At 37.9% G+C, this 14,679-nt stretch overlaps 1 protein-coding gene across 3 annotated transcripts in view; it reads right to left on the bottom strand.

Moving 5' to 3' along the window:
• NSD (Nuclear receptor binding SET domain protein) overlaps positions 1-14,679 on the bottom strand; it is a 28,982-nt gene continuing 14,303 nt past the window's right edge. For all 3 annotated transcript variants that reach the window (XM_023173402.2, XM_023173404.2, XM_023173403.2), the window contains 8 exons: positions 13,075-13,557; positions 12,459-12,872; positions 11,798-11,984; positions 11,439-11,734; positions 9,249-9,472; positions 5,831-6,005; positions 5,605-5,762; positions 1-581 (listed from right to left, as the gene is read on the bottom strand). In XM_023173402.2, coding sequence (XP_023029170.2) covers positions 171-581; positions 5,605-5,762; positions 5,831-6,005; positions 9,249-9,472; positions 11,439-11,734; positions 11,798-11,984; positions 12,459-12,872; positions 13,075-13,557 — 2,348 coding nt within the window. In that variant the 3' untranslated portion in view covers positions 1-170. The remainder of the gene's footprint in view (positions 582-5,604; positions 5,763-5,830; positions 6,006-9,248; positions 9,473-11,438; positions 11,735-11,797; positions 11,985-12,458; positions 12,873-13,074; positions 13,558-14,679) is intronic.

Raw genomic sequence — 14,679 nt, 5'->3', positions numbered from 1 at the left:
TCATATAAAAATGTTTATTGAAATGAAATAAAATCTTCCAATATCGATAAATATAAATAATATTTCACTGGGAATTTACAAGGGGGGCTGTGTAAATAACTGGTCCGAGGATAAAACACACTGGAAATAAAAGAAACGCGTCTAGCACACCTAAAACAATTACAAACTCCCTACGTGTCGTCTACCTCGAGCCTAGCTACTTTCGAACTGACATCGGTATCTGTGGCAGTGTTTGACTGTTTCTGTACAAGGCTTAACCTAGCTTTTTTCCGGATATAGCCGATCTTCCCGGAGCGCCGCCTCCGCCTCTTCCTCTTCAAGATAACCGCCTCCTCCAAGTCAGAGGCAGTGGCGCTGGAAACTGTCTCGTCCTGCGACCGATTCGGCGACAGGTGGGACTCCTCGAGGTCGGGGGCGGCTTTCTTTGTTGTCTTTTTCCGCCTGCTGGTCCGGTCGGAGAGGGGCACCTCATCCTCCGTGTCTTCGAAGTCGTCCGAGGTGGTCGACGTGACGGCCGTTTCCTCGGTGGGGGCGCTGCTGCGTTTCTTCCTCAGAGGGACTTGTTCGTTCTGGGACTTGGTCTGGAAAGTGCATCGATTTATTCAGTTGATTTGTTTAAGCAAAGAGTGACGGCCGAAAATAGCTGTGTCAAAGCTATTTTAAAGGTTTCTTGGCCAAAATCTACAGATTTTTAAGCGCAACGTTTCGCCCGAGACTGCGGTAGAACACTTTGTTCATTGCCCCATCGCCTCATTTGGAATAATTTCTACCGTAACCTCGGATGAAACATCAGGCATAAAAACATGGCTAACAAACTCGGGAAATAACTTTGACAGTGTCTGAATAATGTAGCGCACAATACAAAAGTTTTCTCGAATGCCTAAAAGGAAAATAATGCTATATTTTCAGGTGGAAAGACCTTGGCCTAATTCACAACACAACAAAGTTTTTAATTCGGGGTTGAAATTAGATGATTTTAATGTATTTCCACGTGTTAAAACCGAAAGTGACCATAAAAATTATATATTAGCTCTTGTTTTCAAGATATAGTATCATTATATTATATATATGTATAATGAGTTTTCAACAAATGAAATATTTCATCACCAACAGTTGGTACACATGTTTGTTTACATAACACCCCTCTCATCAGCTGTTCTTAAGTAGTAAACATAACCTATGTGAGTTTGTCAATTGTACGCACGTGGTTGCTATTGAAATTATCGTGTGAAGTTGATTTTTAAATTAATTTAAGTGCTGATCTGAAATGCCTCGAAAGTGTGTGAATTCTGTCGATAGCTTTTGCTATATATGTGGTGAAATAACATTTAAGGCTCAGAAACGTAAAATGACACCTATCGTTAAGACAGCCTATGAACATTATTTTTGTGTGAAAGTTGGGGACCAAGATAAATCATGGGTTCCTCATATATGTTGTAATTCTTGTTCCGTCATATTGCGAGAGTGGCTGAAAAATAAAAACCGGGCAATGGCTTTTGCAGTACCTATGGTTTGGCGTGAGCCTACCAATCATACAGACGACTGTTATTTCTGCTTAACTCCTCCCATTAAGCAAGGTTTATCTATGAAGAAAAGAGGAACGGTTAAATACCCTAATCTCCCATCTGCTCTTCGGCCTGTACCACACTCAGACAATTTGCCAGTCCCTTCTCCACCCCAAAACTATGAAATTTTAGAGGAAGGTGATGAAGACTGTTTAGAAGGAGCAACCCATCCTTCTACATCCTATGACCCTGATTTTGAGGTAAGCGATAGGTCTAGTGATCCGCACAGAATTAGTCAAGCAGAGTTGAGTGACCTTATAAGAGATCTTCGCTTGTCTAAGGAAAAGGCTGAGCTGTTAGGGTCAAGACTACAACAGTGGAATCTTCTAAAACATGATGTGAAAATATCTTTATAAAAGATATATGTATATAAAAGTTATATGTTTTATAAAAGACAAGCTAAACGACAGCGATCTTACAATGAATCGGATGGACTTAATTGAAATTTGGTGGTACAAACTTCTTTTATTTGTCAAAACACTAAGAATAATGTTTTTTTTTTATTAATTTTGTACTTAAAATATTCTAAAAGAAACATAACAATATTGTTTTATGTACTTTCACTTTTCACGTATAGTATAACTACTCTTCAAGATTAAGTACTGTGTATCTCAAAAACCAGAGCTAATAAAAATTTTTCATTGTTATTTTCGTTTTTATCACCCCAAAATTAGTAGAAATTGACTAATTTAGTGTAGGAAACATTCAAAAAATATTTTTTTGTTGTGTTGTGTTATATGAGGTAGTCTTTCAATATGAGGCAGTTTTCCAACCTTTACAGACTATTTATCATGATCCTTATACAGGGTGTAACATAAGTACGTTAAAATATTCAAGTGACGTATTCCAGAGACAATTTTAAGAAAAAAAAGTCTATATGAATTTTCCGAAAATGCTTTTTGAAAATAACTCTTGCAAAAAATAAGTTATTTGCACGAAATTCGGTACCGGGGTTCTTTTGACGTGGGAAATCATAATTTCGTATTCATTTTCGTGTAACATCTAGAGGGCGCAGCGTACGCTATACAATCAAATCAAATCAAAATATGCTTTATTACCCAAGATATAAACATCTTATTGGCAAAGTCAAGTAAAGTAAAACATGTATAAGGGACAATTAACAAATATAAACTATAAAATAATGCTTAAACACCGGAGCAGAGTATATGGACAAAACAATATCAAGTCCAGCTGAACAGCTACATGAATTTATGAATATTAGGTAAACGTAAATATATAATTCTACATAATGAACATTGATAGCCATTTTGTGTTGGTTTCAATAACTTGTTTACACAAAGCTACATGTCAATTATTCGATAGAGCCTTGGTAGAATTCATCCACACTATAATAGGGCCTCCCAACAAGGTATTCTTTCACTTTCTTTCTGAATTACTCTCCATTATATATTCACCTTAAATTATTGGGAAGGTGGTTAAATAACTTCTTGCTATTAAAAATAATAGAATTTTGTGTAAGGGCTAGAGAAGGTGTGGGAAGGGAAACGGAGTAAGACTGACGTGTACTATAAGTTGCGGTGTTCCCAAATTGATTTTTATATTTTTTGTGGATAAGACACACTATTTCCAAAATAAAAAGACATACTAAGGTCAGAATTTTTTGCTTCACAAATAATGGGCGGCATGAATCCCTGTAGCTAGCCTTGCATAAATATCTGATGGCTCTTTTTTGTAGAGAGAATACCATATTGAAACGAAATTTTGCACAATTTCCCCAGAAACAAATTCCATAACGTAAATAGGATTCAATTTGTGCAAAATAAACTGATCTTGTGATAGTAGTGTCCAACTCTCTTGCAACAACTCTCACTGCATGACATCCTGCTACTAGTCTTTTACATAAGTAGTCGACATGGAAATCAAATTTTAGAGCCCTAAAAATTTGTTTTTCTCCAAATTTTCAATTTTTATATTTTCCAAGTGTACTTCCCCTATGTTACATCTAAACGTGATCACCTTTGTTTTATCGATGTTCAATGATAAGAGATTGGAATCACACCACTCTTTAACCGTTCTTATGTCGACGATGATTTGATCAAGTAAATTGGAGGATGTATTGCTATGCCAGAGGATAGTGGTGTCGTCAGCGAAACATGTGAATTTACCACTTATGTTAACATGGTCCAAGTCATTGACATAAATGAGAAACAACACCGGTCCCAAAACGGAACCTTGTGGAACCCCACTGTCAATGAAGCGTTCCTCTGATGAAATTCCATCTAATAGAACACTCTGCCGCCGATGAGAAAGGTACGTCTCAAACCAAAGTAATGCCGATCCTCTAAATCCGTAAACTTCCAGCTTGCGAAGAAGCAGCATGTGGTCTACACAATCGAAGGCTTTGGTTAGGTCACAAAACATGGCCTTATTTATTTCAAATTGCCCTAACTTTTTTGACATTAAACTTTTGGTACTTTTCATGAAAAAACCTAATTCCCACACCTTTTCCAAGTAAAAAAGGTACACCTCCTCAACAACGCTGGAGGTGATCGTTTTCGAGATATTTACAATTTTCTATATCGATGCTCATTACTTAGCTCTTAGGGTGCTAAATGAAGTTGCTGAGAACATTACAAAAACTAAGTATGTGGTGGATCTCGTCAAAATAAACAATTTTTTCCTATCAAATGTTTAACGAAAAACGATTCGTTTTCGAAATACAGGTTGTTGAAATTTTTCAAAACATGGTAGCTCTTTGTCATACGTTTTATTTATTTTCATCAAACTTTATATGCAGTATACCCGTACAGACTTCTTCTAAACGGGGCATTATCGAACTGCTTATTCAATCCAAATCAAAAAAATTTCTCAGGTTTAATTATTGAATTAAAAAGTACTACATTTCGGAGTTTGTAAAAAAAACAGTTCGGAGAAGTACTATGTTATTCATTAGGAAAATAAACATATAAAAATTGAACGAAACAACTATTAAAACAACTGTTCAAAGTGACGACCCCCAACAGTAATACAAGCTTCTGCTCTCCTCCTCAAAGAATTCCGCACCGGTTGAAAAATGCCCGGAGTATTTCTTATCGTTTTGCAGCAAGCTATGACGCGATCCTTCAACATTTCCTCGTTTTCAATGGGGCTGGCATAAACTAGTGATTTTAGGTGTCCCCAGAAGAAAAAATCGACGGGATTGAGGTCCGGTGACCTCGGGGGCTAATGCTCAACGCCTCCATCGTTGGGGATATGCTACGTCTAAAAAATTTCTTGCTATCACACTAAAATGAGCAAGAGACCCATCGTGAATAACCAAGAGTGATTTCGGAGACCAATGGGAACATCTTCCATAAGTTGGGGAAGCTCGTGTTCCTAAAAATGTAGGTAAGCATCTCCATCAAACATAAGGGGAGAAAATAGGGCCCAATTAAATAATCTCTGAATATGCCTACCCATACAAAGAATCTGTCTTGGAAATGAGTTTGCGTTATCACTTTATAAACTCCGAACTGTGAATTTGTCAATTAATAGTTAAAAATGTGATAGCGAACTTTTATTTTTATAAACAAACTTTCATAACCTACTCATTTTAATCACCTTAATTTGCAAGCGGAGAGTGACAAAAATTATTGAAATCAAATTTGATGCAAGTAATATGCATCGATATCGAAACTTGTAAATATCTCGAAAACGATCATCTCCAGCGTTGTTGAGGAGGTGTACCTTTTTTTACTTGGAAAACGTGTGGGAATTAGGTTTTTCATGAAAAGTACCAAAAGTTTACTGTCAAAAAAGTTAGGGCAATTTGAAATTTACAATTATTATACTGGAGAATTTTTGATGGTCTGATTAATGAATTCATAGTTGTTTCCCAACAACAAGGTCTGCATTTCGAAATAAATTAATACAGACACGGGATATTCTGAAAATAGCATATTTCTTATTTTGAAATATTATTTTGAATAGAACCTGTAATGTAATGGAAGCATATTTGTTTATAAAGTTCGATTAAATTTCCCTAGACAAATATGTGTTGGAAACATGTAGGAGGTAATTCAGCGAAGAAAATACTTACAGGATCATGACTGGTACATACGAATCCAAGCAGATTGTCGTACCGAACGTTTCCCTCAGAATGAGACGGGCAGTATGAATTTATACACTTGACACAACACCTTATCGTCCGTTTCGAACAAATCTTGCAATTGTGCCACGGACAAACGAACTTGTTACCTAAAATAATAAAAACACAAAAACATAAATGTTGTTGAGGAACAACATTGGGCACATCAATCGCTCACCTTCTGGCCACTCTGTCATTTTCAAACACTTCAGGTGGTAAGCCTTGTTGCAAATCTTGTTGTTGCAAGGGCCGACATTGCCCTTCCTACCACATATGAAACATGGCGGCAAAGCAAGAGGTTTCACAGGCTCCTTTTTTTTGTATGTTTTCTTTGGTCTCTTCGATTCTGTCTCCTACAATTTGATACATTGAAAATAAACAGTTCAACAACTCTTAAGCTTGACGAGAACTAGAAAGAGTAGTTCAAACTGAAGAATAAAAAACTACGGAAGAAAATAGATCCAGGTATTCAACCTTGAGGGACACCTACATCAACGGTTCCTCTGAACTAATCAAGATTTCAACAATGTACTTTCATTTGCCTTGATGCAGATGTAATTACTGTTTGAGTCGAGTTGAAATAGAGATAGTGGAACATATTCAAAAAACACTTCAACGCGAGACTTTCACTTGGAAGTTTACAAACCTGTGAGACGTGTTTCGCTATACAGTAGCTTCTTCAGGTGTCACAATACTGACTGCATTAATTCTGCTTTTATAGTAATTTGTATCCCAATGACTATTACTGCCTGACAAATTTCTACATGATAAAGTCATTACATAAAATATTTACTTTTCTAGGAACAATTCATTAAACTGGAGAATAATCAATACAAGTTTTACCAGAGATCTCATTTCACATACTTTCGAAATCTATCCTAATTACCAATTTCTTCATTGCGAACTGAATTCAATGAAGGAGAACAATTTAAATCTATTTGATCATTAACCAGTAAATAATCCCCAATTTTTACATCTATTGACCTCTGAACAGTCTAAAACGTCATAATCATAATTGAACTCGTACCCCTATGTCAAAAGATGGTTTGAAAATGTTGAACTGGTCTTTCCATAAAAAAAAATACTTCTACGCTTTTTTATTCTTTTGGAAAAAGTTCTTCCGGTCTGTCCGATGTGAAATTTGGCACAAGAACCATAAGTCAACTTATATACTCCTGATTAGAGTTTTATCTCTATTGTTTTTAATGAATTTACTCAAATTATGATTTGTTCTGTAGGCTACGTCCGATTCTTTGTTTTTCAGAAAATAGCCGATATTATTCGTAGAATAATCAAAGTAAGTTACAGTCACATAATGTTCACTATCAGCTTTGAAACTGCATAGGCTTGTGGTTAAAAGCTCGTTTCTTAATTTTTTAGAAAGAATTGAGTTAATAATCGTTAGTCCTTATCTCGCACAAGTTTCTCAACTTCTGGGAGTTGTCATTAGTATGGGGGCGACAGCTGAATAACGGAAAAACAGATTTTAAACAGAACAGAATATCCACCTTGTAACCTAGTTGGTGAAACTCAGTTCTTTTTGAAAATTACTTTCTGAAAGTGGAATATTAAATAGTCAGAATTAGTTTAGTCAGTATTGTGACTCCTGATGATGCTACTGTATAGCGAAACAAGTGTCGCGGTTTTGTAAACCTTCAACTAGAAATCTCACATTGAAGTGTTTTTTTTTTAAATACGCAATAATGGATTCTTTTCAATTTTTGATCAGTTCTTTCATATTTTCCGAAAGATAATACATATATGCCCTAAAGGAGCTACTTTTAGATCTGAATTCGTTTTGTAACTAAATATTGCTCTTTTCATCCATTACATATAGCCAAGTTTATATGTCTACCAGCTTTTGCCTGCGAATTCGCTCACGTAAAGAAGTATTATTATTAATTAGGTATAGTTTTTGCGGCTTTACTTTTGTTCAGCGTGTGTAAAAAATTAGGGCCTGCAGAATTTCTTTGAACACAATATTCTTAAGTAATCTGCCATTAGGCGCTAAAACTATCAAGCTATTGGGTGAACTTTCTCGTGAGCAAGCAACATAAAACTGTCCATGAGAGAAGCAATGTTCTCTCAAGTCAGTACCCGCAAATTTGAGAGTTTGCCTCTGAGACTTGTTTATTGTCATGGTAAAGCAGACTTTTAGGGGAAACTGTAATCGTTTAAATTCGAACGGGGTATCATTAGGTATTAATGGGATTCGTGGTATAAATACAGTTTCTCCCTTCGCACACCCAGTTAATATAGTGGCTTCCACTATATTGCGATGTAACGCTTTCACTTGCACTCTCATACCAGTCTCCAAAATCATGTTCTTTCTACAGCTACCTCCACACGACGCCGAGTAGTTTTCTGTGCTGCTATGGGAAGATAGGCATCAAAATGCCCACTGGATGAATCTTTGCTGAATCGTAATTCACGTATTCGTCAGGTGTTACGTAGTTATCACCATTCCTGTCGTGGGTCATAATTGAAAACTTGCTCCAGTCATTAACCACATATCTGACAATTTATAAACGCACCTCCATCGCTCTATCTTGTGTTCCGTACATTAAATAAGAGAGAGCACGAAACAAACATGCAACGTCACCAACAATAGGAACTACAGAACATTCTTCAACTTCTCCATTAACGTTCAGATTTTCTTTAGCCATTTTAAAAAAGTCTAACCGACAAAACCTGAACTCAAACCAAACGAAAATAAAACAAATGCCAAATACAAAGCAGAGTCTATAATCAAAACTACTAAACCGAAACAAAGCAAATGCAATCCAAAATATGCCAAGAAAAGAACAGCCAAAATCGTCAAATATAAACCGCTAGAAATATTTAGGTACAGTATGTACTATTAGATACGGCGGCCACTCATCATCGGGTATGTGTAACTCAGTGAAAAGTGGAAAGTCATCTTTGTGTCGTTCAGGCTTGGAGTCCAGCTCATGGTTCATGACTGATGGTATGGCGGCATGAAGTCCTCAGACATCAGTACCGCCCTTCACGGGAAACCCCTACCTGGCTGGGGTGGGATGGATGAGAAAGCTATTCATCCGTTAACGGGGGACACGAGGGCCTCATTCGACAGAGTGTCGGAGCCTTCTGTATCGGGAGGGGTCGCCTACAGCATAATCTGTGGCTTCCCTAACTAACAGAGACTCAGTGAAAACACAACGATAGCGCGTTTTAAAATACTACTAACGCCATCTATTGTCAACATTCAGAAGCAAAAATTATTTTGTTCGTCTTAATTTATTCGTTCCATTAGGTACTGATAGGTTCAAACTAATACATTTACATCCTCCATCATCCCTTATTTTATCCCCTTAGGGGTGGAATTTATCAAAATCCTTTCTTTGAGTTACATATATTTAGATTTTATTCTGTAATACTTCTTCTATTTTATTTTATTCTACTTCTACAACAACTCTGTCAATATGACTTGTTTCTTCTGATATTGTCAGAAGAAACAAGACCATATTGATTGATATTTGTATCATTTACCAAAACTCAACAACCCATTTCATGAATGACCGACACTTCATCAACAAATCCAAATATACCGGCACAAAATATATGCTCGTGCTTACTTGCTTGGCTTTTACTCCGATGAATCCGCTGCAGTTTGGCGCCCCGCATCGACAGATCTTTTTCTCCTTGCCGATACACTCCAAGTTATAGTTGAATGTCAGCTCGGTCTCGGCTGGGATGTCAACGGTGGCGAACAGGCCGACGCGGGTGTCCCCGTTCACGGTCCACTTTTGCGTTTCACAGTTCGGTTGACAACAGTGGTTCATGAACCTGGCCACGTTACCTGAAACATAGAGCAAGTTTGAAGATGGTTTCGAAAACTACACCTCACGATTTGATCCACACAAAATTTATTTGAAAAATATATATGTTTCGCTAGCACAGTAGCTTTCTCAAGTGATTTGAATACTTCAACTTGTTCTTACATTTATATTTATGGGAAAGACATTTTTTGGCTTTCTACTACTCTATCTTGATACAAAAAAAGGATGAGGGAATCTTCCAAAGGAAGGAAGTAATCAATTTGAAAATAAGTAACTCTATACATGGATGTGTAGATCATTGAAAGAAAGTCCTCCTGAAACAGCTACTTTCATATAAACATTGAATTACACGAAAGAAAAAAAGTCTTTCGAAACAAATACTTCCTGGATTCGATTCCTAAATGTTCTGCCAGTTTGACCAATATATACCTTAGGGCACGTTCCACACTTTAATTTATATACTCCTGATTTCTCGAATTTGGGTGTTTTGTCTTTATTAATTTTAACTAACTTTCCCAACGTATTACTTGTTCTATATGCAATTTTAATATCTCGTTTCCTCAAAAATGAAGCAATTTTTTCCAATGGTTGCCCAAAATACGTTAAATCTGTTTTTCCGTTACTCAGCTGTCGCTATAATAGGGAATGTTCCTCAATTTGGGTTATTACAGCAAATGCAAGTTTGAACAAAATAAAGCTGAGTTCAATTCATGAGTTTTTCAAATTCACTTCGAAAAGTATTCAAATTGATGTTTCAAATGTTGGGCTTTAATTTTTAAAGGGATTTGTTTCTAATTCACATATTGGCAACAGCGTCTATATCAAGTTGAAATAATTTATATGTACCTAGATATTCTACTTTGAAAAAGGAAAATTATCTTTATAAATCAACAATTAAAGCAAAATATAAATTATAGTTCAATACCACCTCCACAAGCCACATAAACAACAGTTGTTTTGTTATTTATTTATATAGAGGAGGATAGGTTAGGTGCACAAAATGTCATATGTCACAGAATGTCTCGGAACACGGAACATAAGTAAACAGAACAGCACGCCTCTGAAATATGTCATCTTTTTTTGTCTCATACAGGTAACAGATTTATTGTCCTTTATTAACTATAACCGATGTTGCCAAATGGTGAAATAGAAACGAATCCCTTTAAATGTTGAATGTATTATTTCATTCCTCATTTTTTTGAGTATTTAAATAATTTTTTAAAGAAAAAGGGTGAAATGATAAGTTTAAAATGCGTTGTTTCAGAGCTCTTTCATGACAACTCCTTGATTTTCGTCAGGAGGAACATTCCCCATTATATTGAGCGAAAAAAACCTGAAATGAAATAACTGTGAAATAAAATACAGTGGAATAAAAATAGAACAATTGAACAAAAAATAATAAATGTAGTTCAGAAAAACTAAAAAAACACGCTTTTAAAGAACATTGAACTGAAAAGTTGACAACAACAATAACGTTTCGTTATTGTTTTGAGCTTACTAAAAAAAAAAAATATTTTTAACTTTTTGGTTGGATGTTCTTTAAAAACGTGCTTGTACGTTTTTTCAAACTATATTTATTTATTTTCATTTTTCTTTTAAACCACCTATCAAAGAGGTTACGCACAATTATGTCGACAGTTGCGTACAGCGCCATCTGCCCGCGAATAGATCAAGCAATAATGCCGATAATTCTGCCAATACAGATCCCGAGCTTGAGAGTTACAAACAAACAAACATACATACAGGTGAAGCTAATATAAAGCGTGTGAAAAAAAATTACGAGATTCCAAACCAAGTTATTTCACGACTTTCCGATTGTTGGCATCTGCAATCCTCTTCGGGTGACGACTGTCATCAAAGTAATTCACTAGCTTTTATTTACGAGTGCTGCCATCTTCATGCCGAGGTCGGAAACTATTCATACCACGCTTATATATACCAAGTGTTTTCAAAAATCCTTTTTTACTTCACAAACAATCTTTTTACCTTTCGGTCCGGCATCAATCATCCTATCCTTATCGATGGTGAGGAAGTAGTAATTCTCTTCCTTCTGCTCGTGCATTTTCTGTATCCTCCTTTGGTATTCCTCGTCGTCGATGATCTCGCCGACATATTCCACGACGAACTGACCTTTCTTGATTGGCGCCAGAGACTTCAAACCCCAACCTCTGCTCTGCGTCTTGTACGGGATCATGGGAGGGTATTCGCGCTTCTCGAACGACTGGTTGTTACACCGTTTACCAGCCGGACACACTTCAGGATTGCACTCTGTCATAAGTAACCTAAAAATATTTCATTATCAGTAAGTAGTTCAGGTGTACGGTAGTTCAGACCATTTCTTTTACCTATTCAAACAATCGGTGTCGGGTCCGCACGGGTGGGGCTGACTGGGGTCGCATTCGCAAGCGGTAGTGTTGCTCAGATCCAGCTCCATCTGTCGGACGTTCCCAACTGGCTTGTTCACCTTGATCTTGATGTAGGGCGGGGGTTTTTGTGAGTTTAGAGATTCCACATCCAAGGACAGCTTGAATTCTACAGGAGACAAAGGTTGAGTTATTGGGGCACTTTGAAAATTGAGGTTATGTCAACAGAGGGTCACTGTAGAATATGCACGTTCAAAGATTAAATGTTGAAGTTATATCAATTTATCTTTTTTATATCAAATAACAATGTGTTTTAAACATGACTCCCGAATCCATGACGAATATTCGACGTCTGTTCAAATAATAAGAAGTACCCAGCTTGACCTAGAGATGGCGGTAGTTGTTTGAAAAAAATCACGGTGTTAGAAATTACACAATCTATAAAGCATAAGTTTCAAGTTTGAAGAAACTGTATTGTCTTCAAACTTTTCAGTCAGAGGAACAGAATAATCACAGCACAAGCATACCTAATTTTTATGCGAATTCTGATTAGCTGGCTTACAATATATCTATAACAATCAGGGCGCGCGAGAGGGAACCCAATGCCACCACAATTTCGCTGCACAAACACACATCTACGTACCTTTCTTCAACTTATGCACGATGACGGCCTCCTCCACGGCCCTATTGAACGCCTCCTCGACTTTCTTCTTCACCGTAACCGCAGCAGTATCTCCAGCGTCACCCTCCTGGAACAAAAACGACCTGCCGCGGTTCACCCAATAGTGGTCGTACGTGCCGAAAAACTTGACGACAAACTCTCCCCTGGAATGCTTTATGTTCATCACGTTGGGCGGTATCTCGTTGGGGAAAAGCACGAGGCCCGGCCACCACCGGAATTTGCCGAGCTTCACCCAAACGATTTCGTCGTAGAGAGGCAGCCGGCCTGATTCGCAGTCTTCGCATATGAACTTGTCGTCGTCGGTGAGGTTGACGGGCAGGCATTCGGGATGGACGCTCGTCGGACACGTCTCGCAGCATATCAGGTTACCACCCTCTGAGAAGAAGAATATATTTATTTGAGTAGCTTTCCCCGACATGCATACTTATATAATACACTTACTAATGAACAAATAAACTTTCTGTTTTCAGTGATGAACACCTTAACAAAGCAATTGGAAAAATGACAATGTTTCTTGTGTCACCACGGCTGTGCAACGGCACGCAATTAGTCATACGCTTTCTTCACTTCAACTCACCTGAGCACAGGAAGCACCAGGTGGTGTTGATGGTGTACCCCTTGTTCTTGTCCCCGCGATGCTTCGGACAAACAATCTGCGTCGTGCTCAAGATATCCGACCCCGCCGGCACGCAGAGGTTCGTCGAGTGGTACGTCGAGGGACAGCGCTGACACTTGACGATCTTGTCGCCGGAGCATCTCGAAGTCGCGGCTCGCGGATCGTCGGAGGCGCACGTGTGACACACGTGCTGTGGGCAGACGAAGCTGTCGATCTCTTCCTGCGAGTAGCGGTGCTTCGTCGTCTGGATCAGTGACCACTGCGTCTGCGGCCACAGCTTGAGGCACTCCGGGTGGTAGAAGCGGCTGCACTGATAGAGGGAACACTTTTGGCGGATGTTGGAGCCCTTCTTCGAGATTGAGCGGTGGCACACGAAGCAGTACGGATCGACGTTCTCGGTGCAGAAGCCGCACTTGAAGTGCTTCGGGTTGACGTACTTGGAACCTGTAGGAAGATGACATTCGTTCCGTTTCTTCAAATGAAATTTACATATAATGATATGGGCTGCACTTTAGTTATTAGGACCACTCCCACAAAGGGGTGCGGCATATAAATCGAAAGGGGATGAGAGGAACAGAACGGTAAGGGTTTTAGAGCGAGCAAATGAAATTTAATATTTTAACCTAACCTAAAATTCAACAGACCGGTGCTCACGCCCAGACCATCAAAGGCAGTTGAAAGTGGCTTGAACACGACTTGGAAAAACGTGGTTACGATGGTGATTATCTGGCTACACACATGTGCGAGTACCTCCGGCGTCGAGAAGTCTGCCACAATAGGTTGAATCAATTCTTAGAGCTAACTAAATGCATTATAAGTCAATTCAAACCAAAGTGTAATAATATACGAGGGTGATCCCAGAAGTACGCAGCCTGACCTAGAGATGGCGGTAGTTGTTTGAAAAACATCACTGTATTAGAAAGTACACAATCTATAAAGCATATGTTTGAAGTTTGAAGACATACGTTGTTTATTATTTGTTTGGCAGCTATTAATAGCGAATGTGATCCCAGAAGTACCCAGCCTGACCTAGAGATGGCGGTAGTTTGTTTGAAAAACATCACTGTATTAGAAAGTACACAATCTATAAAGCATATGTTTGAAGTTTGAAGACATACGTTGTTTATTATTTGTTTGGCAGCTATTAATAGCGAATGTGATCCCAGAAGTACCCAGCCTGACCTAGAGATGGCGGTAGTTTGTTTGAAAAACATCACTGTATTAGACAGTACACAATCTATAAAGCGTATGTTTGAAGTTTGAAGACATACGTTGTTTATTATTTGTTTGGCAGCTATTAATAGCGAATGTGATCCCAGAAGTACCCAGCCTGACCTAGAGATGGCGGTAGTTTGTTTGAAAAACATCACTGTATTAGAAAGTACACAATCTATAAAGCATATGTTTGAAGTTTGAAGACATACGTTGTTTATTATTTGTTTGGCAGCTATTAATAGCGAATGTGATCCCAGAAGTACCCAGCCTGACCTAGAGATGGCGGTAGTTTGTTTGAAAAACATCACTGTATTAGAAAGTACACAATCTATAAAGCATATGTTTGAAGTT

This window comes from Leptinotarsa decemlineata, unplaced genomic scaffold (assembly GCF_025532065.1).
Source record: "Leptinotarsa decemlineata unplaced genomic scaffold, Ldec_3_MD MMD2_tig00001064_RagTag_RagTag, whole genome shotgun sequence".
NCBI classification, from domain to species: Eukaryota; Metazoa; Arthropoda; class Insecta; order Coleoptera; family Chrysomelidae; genus Leptinotarsa; species Leptinotarsa decemlineata.
The sequence above is the reverse complement of the archived record's forward strand: the minus strand, read 5'-3'. Positions and strand labels throughout refer to the sequence as shown.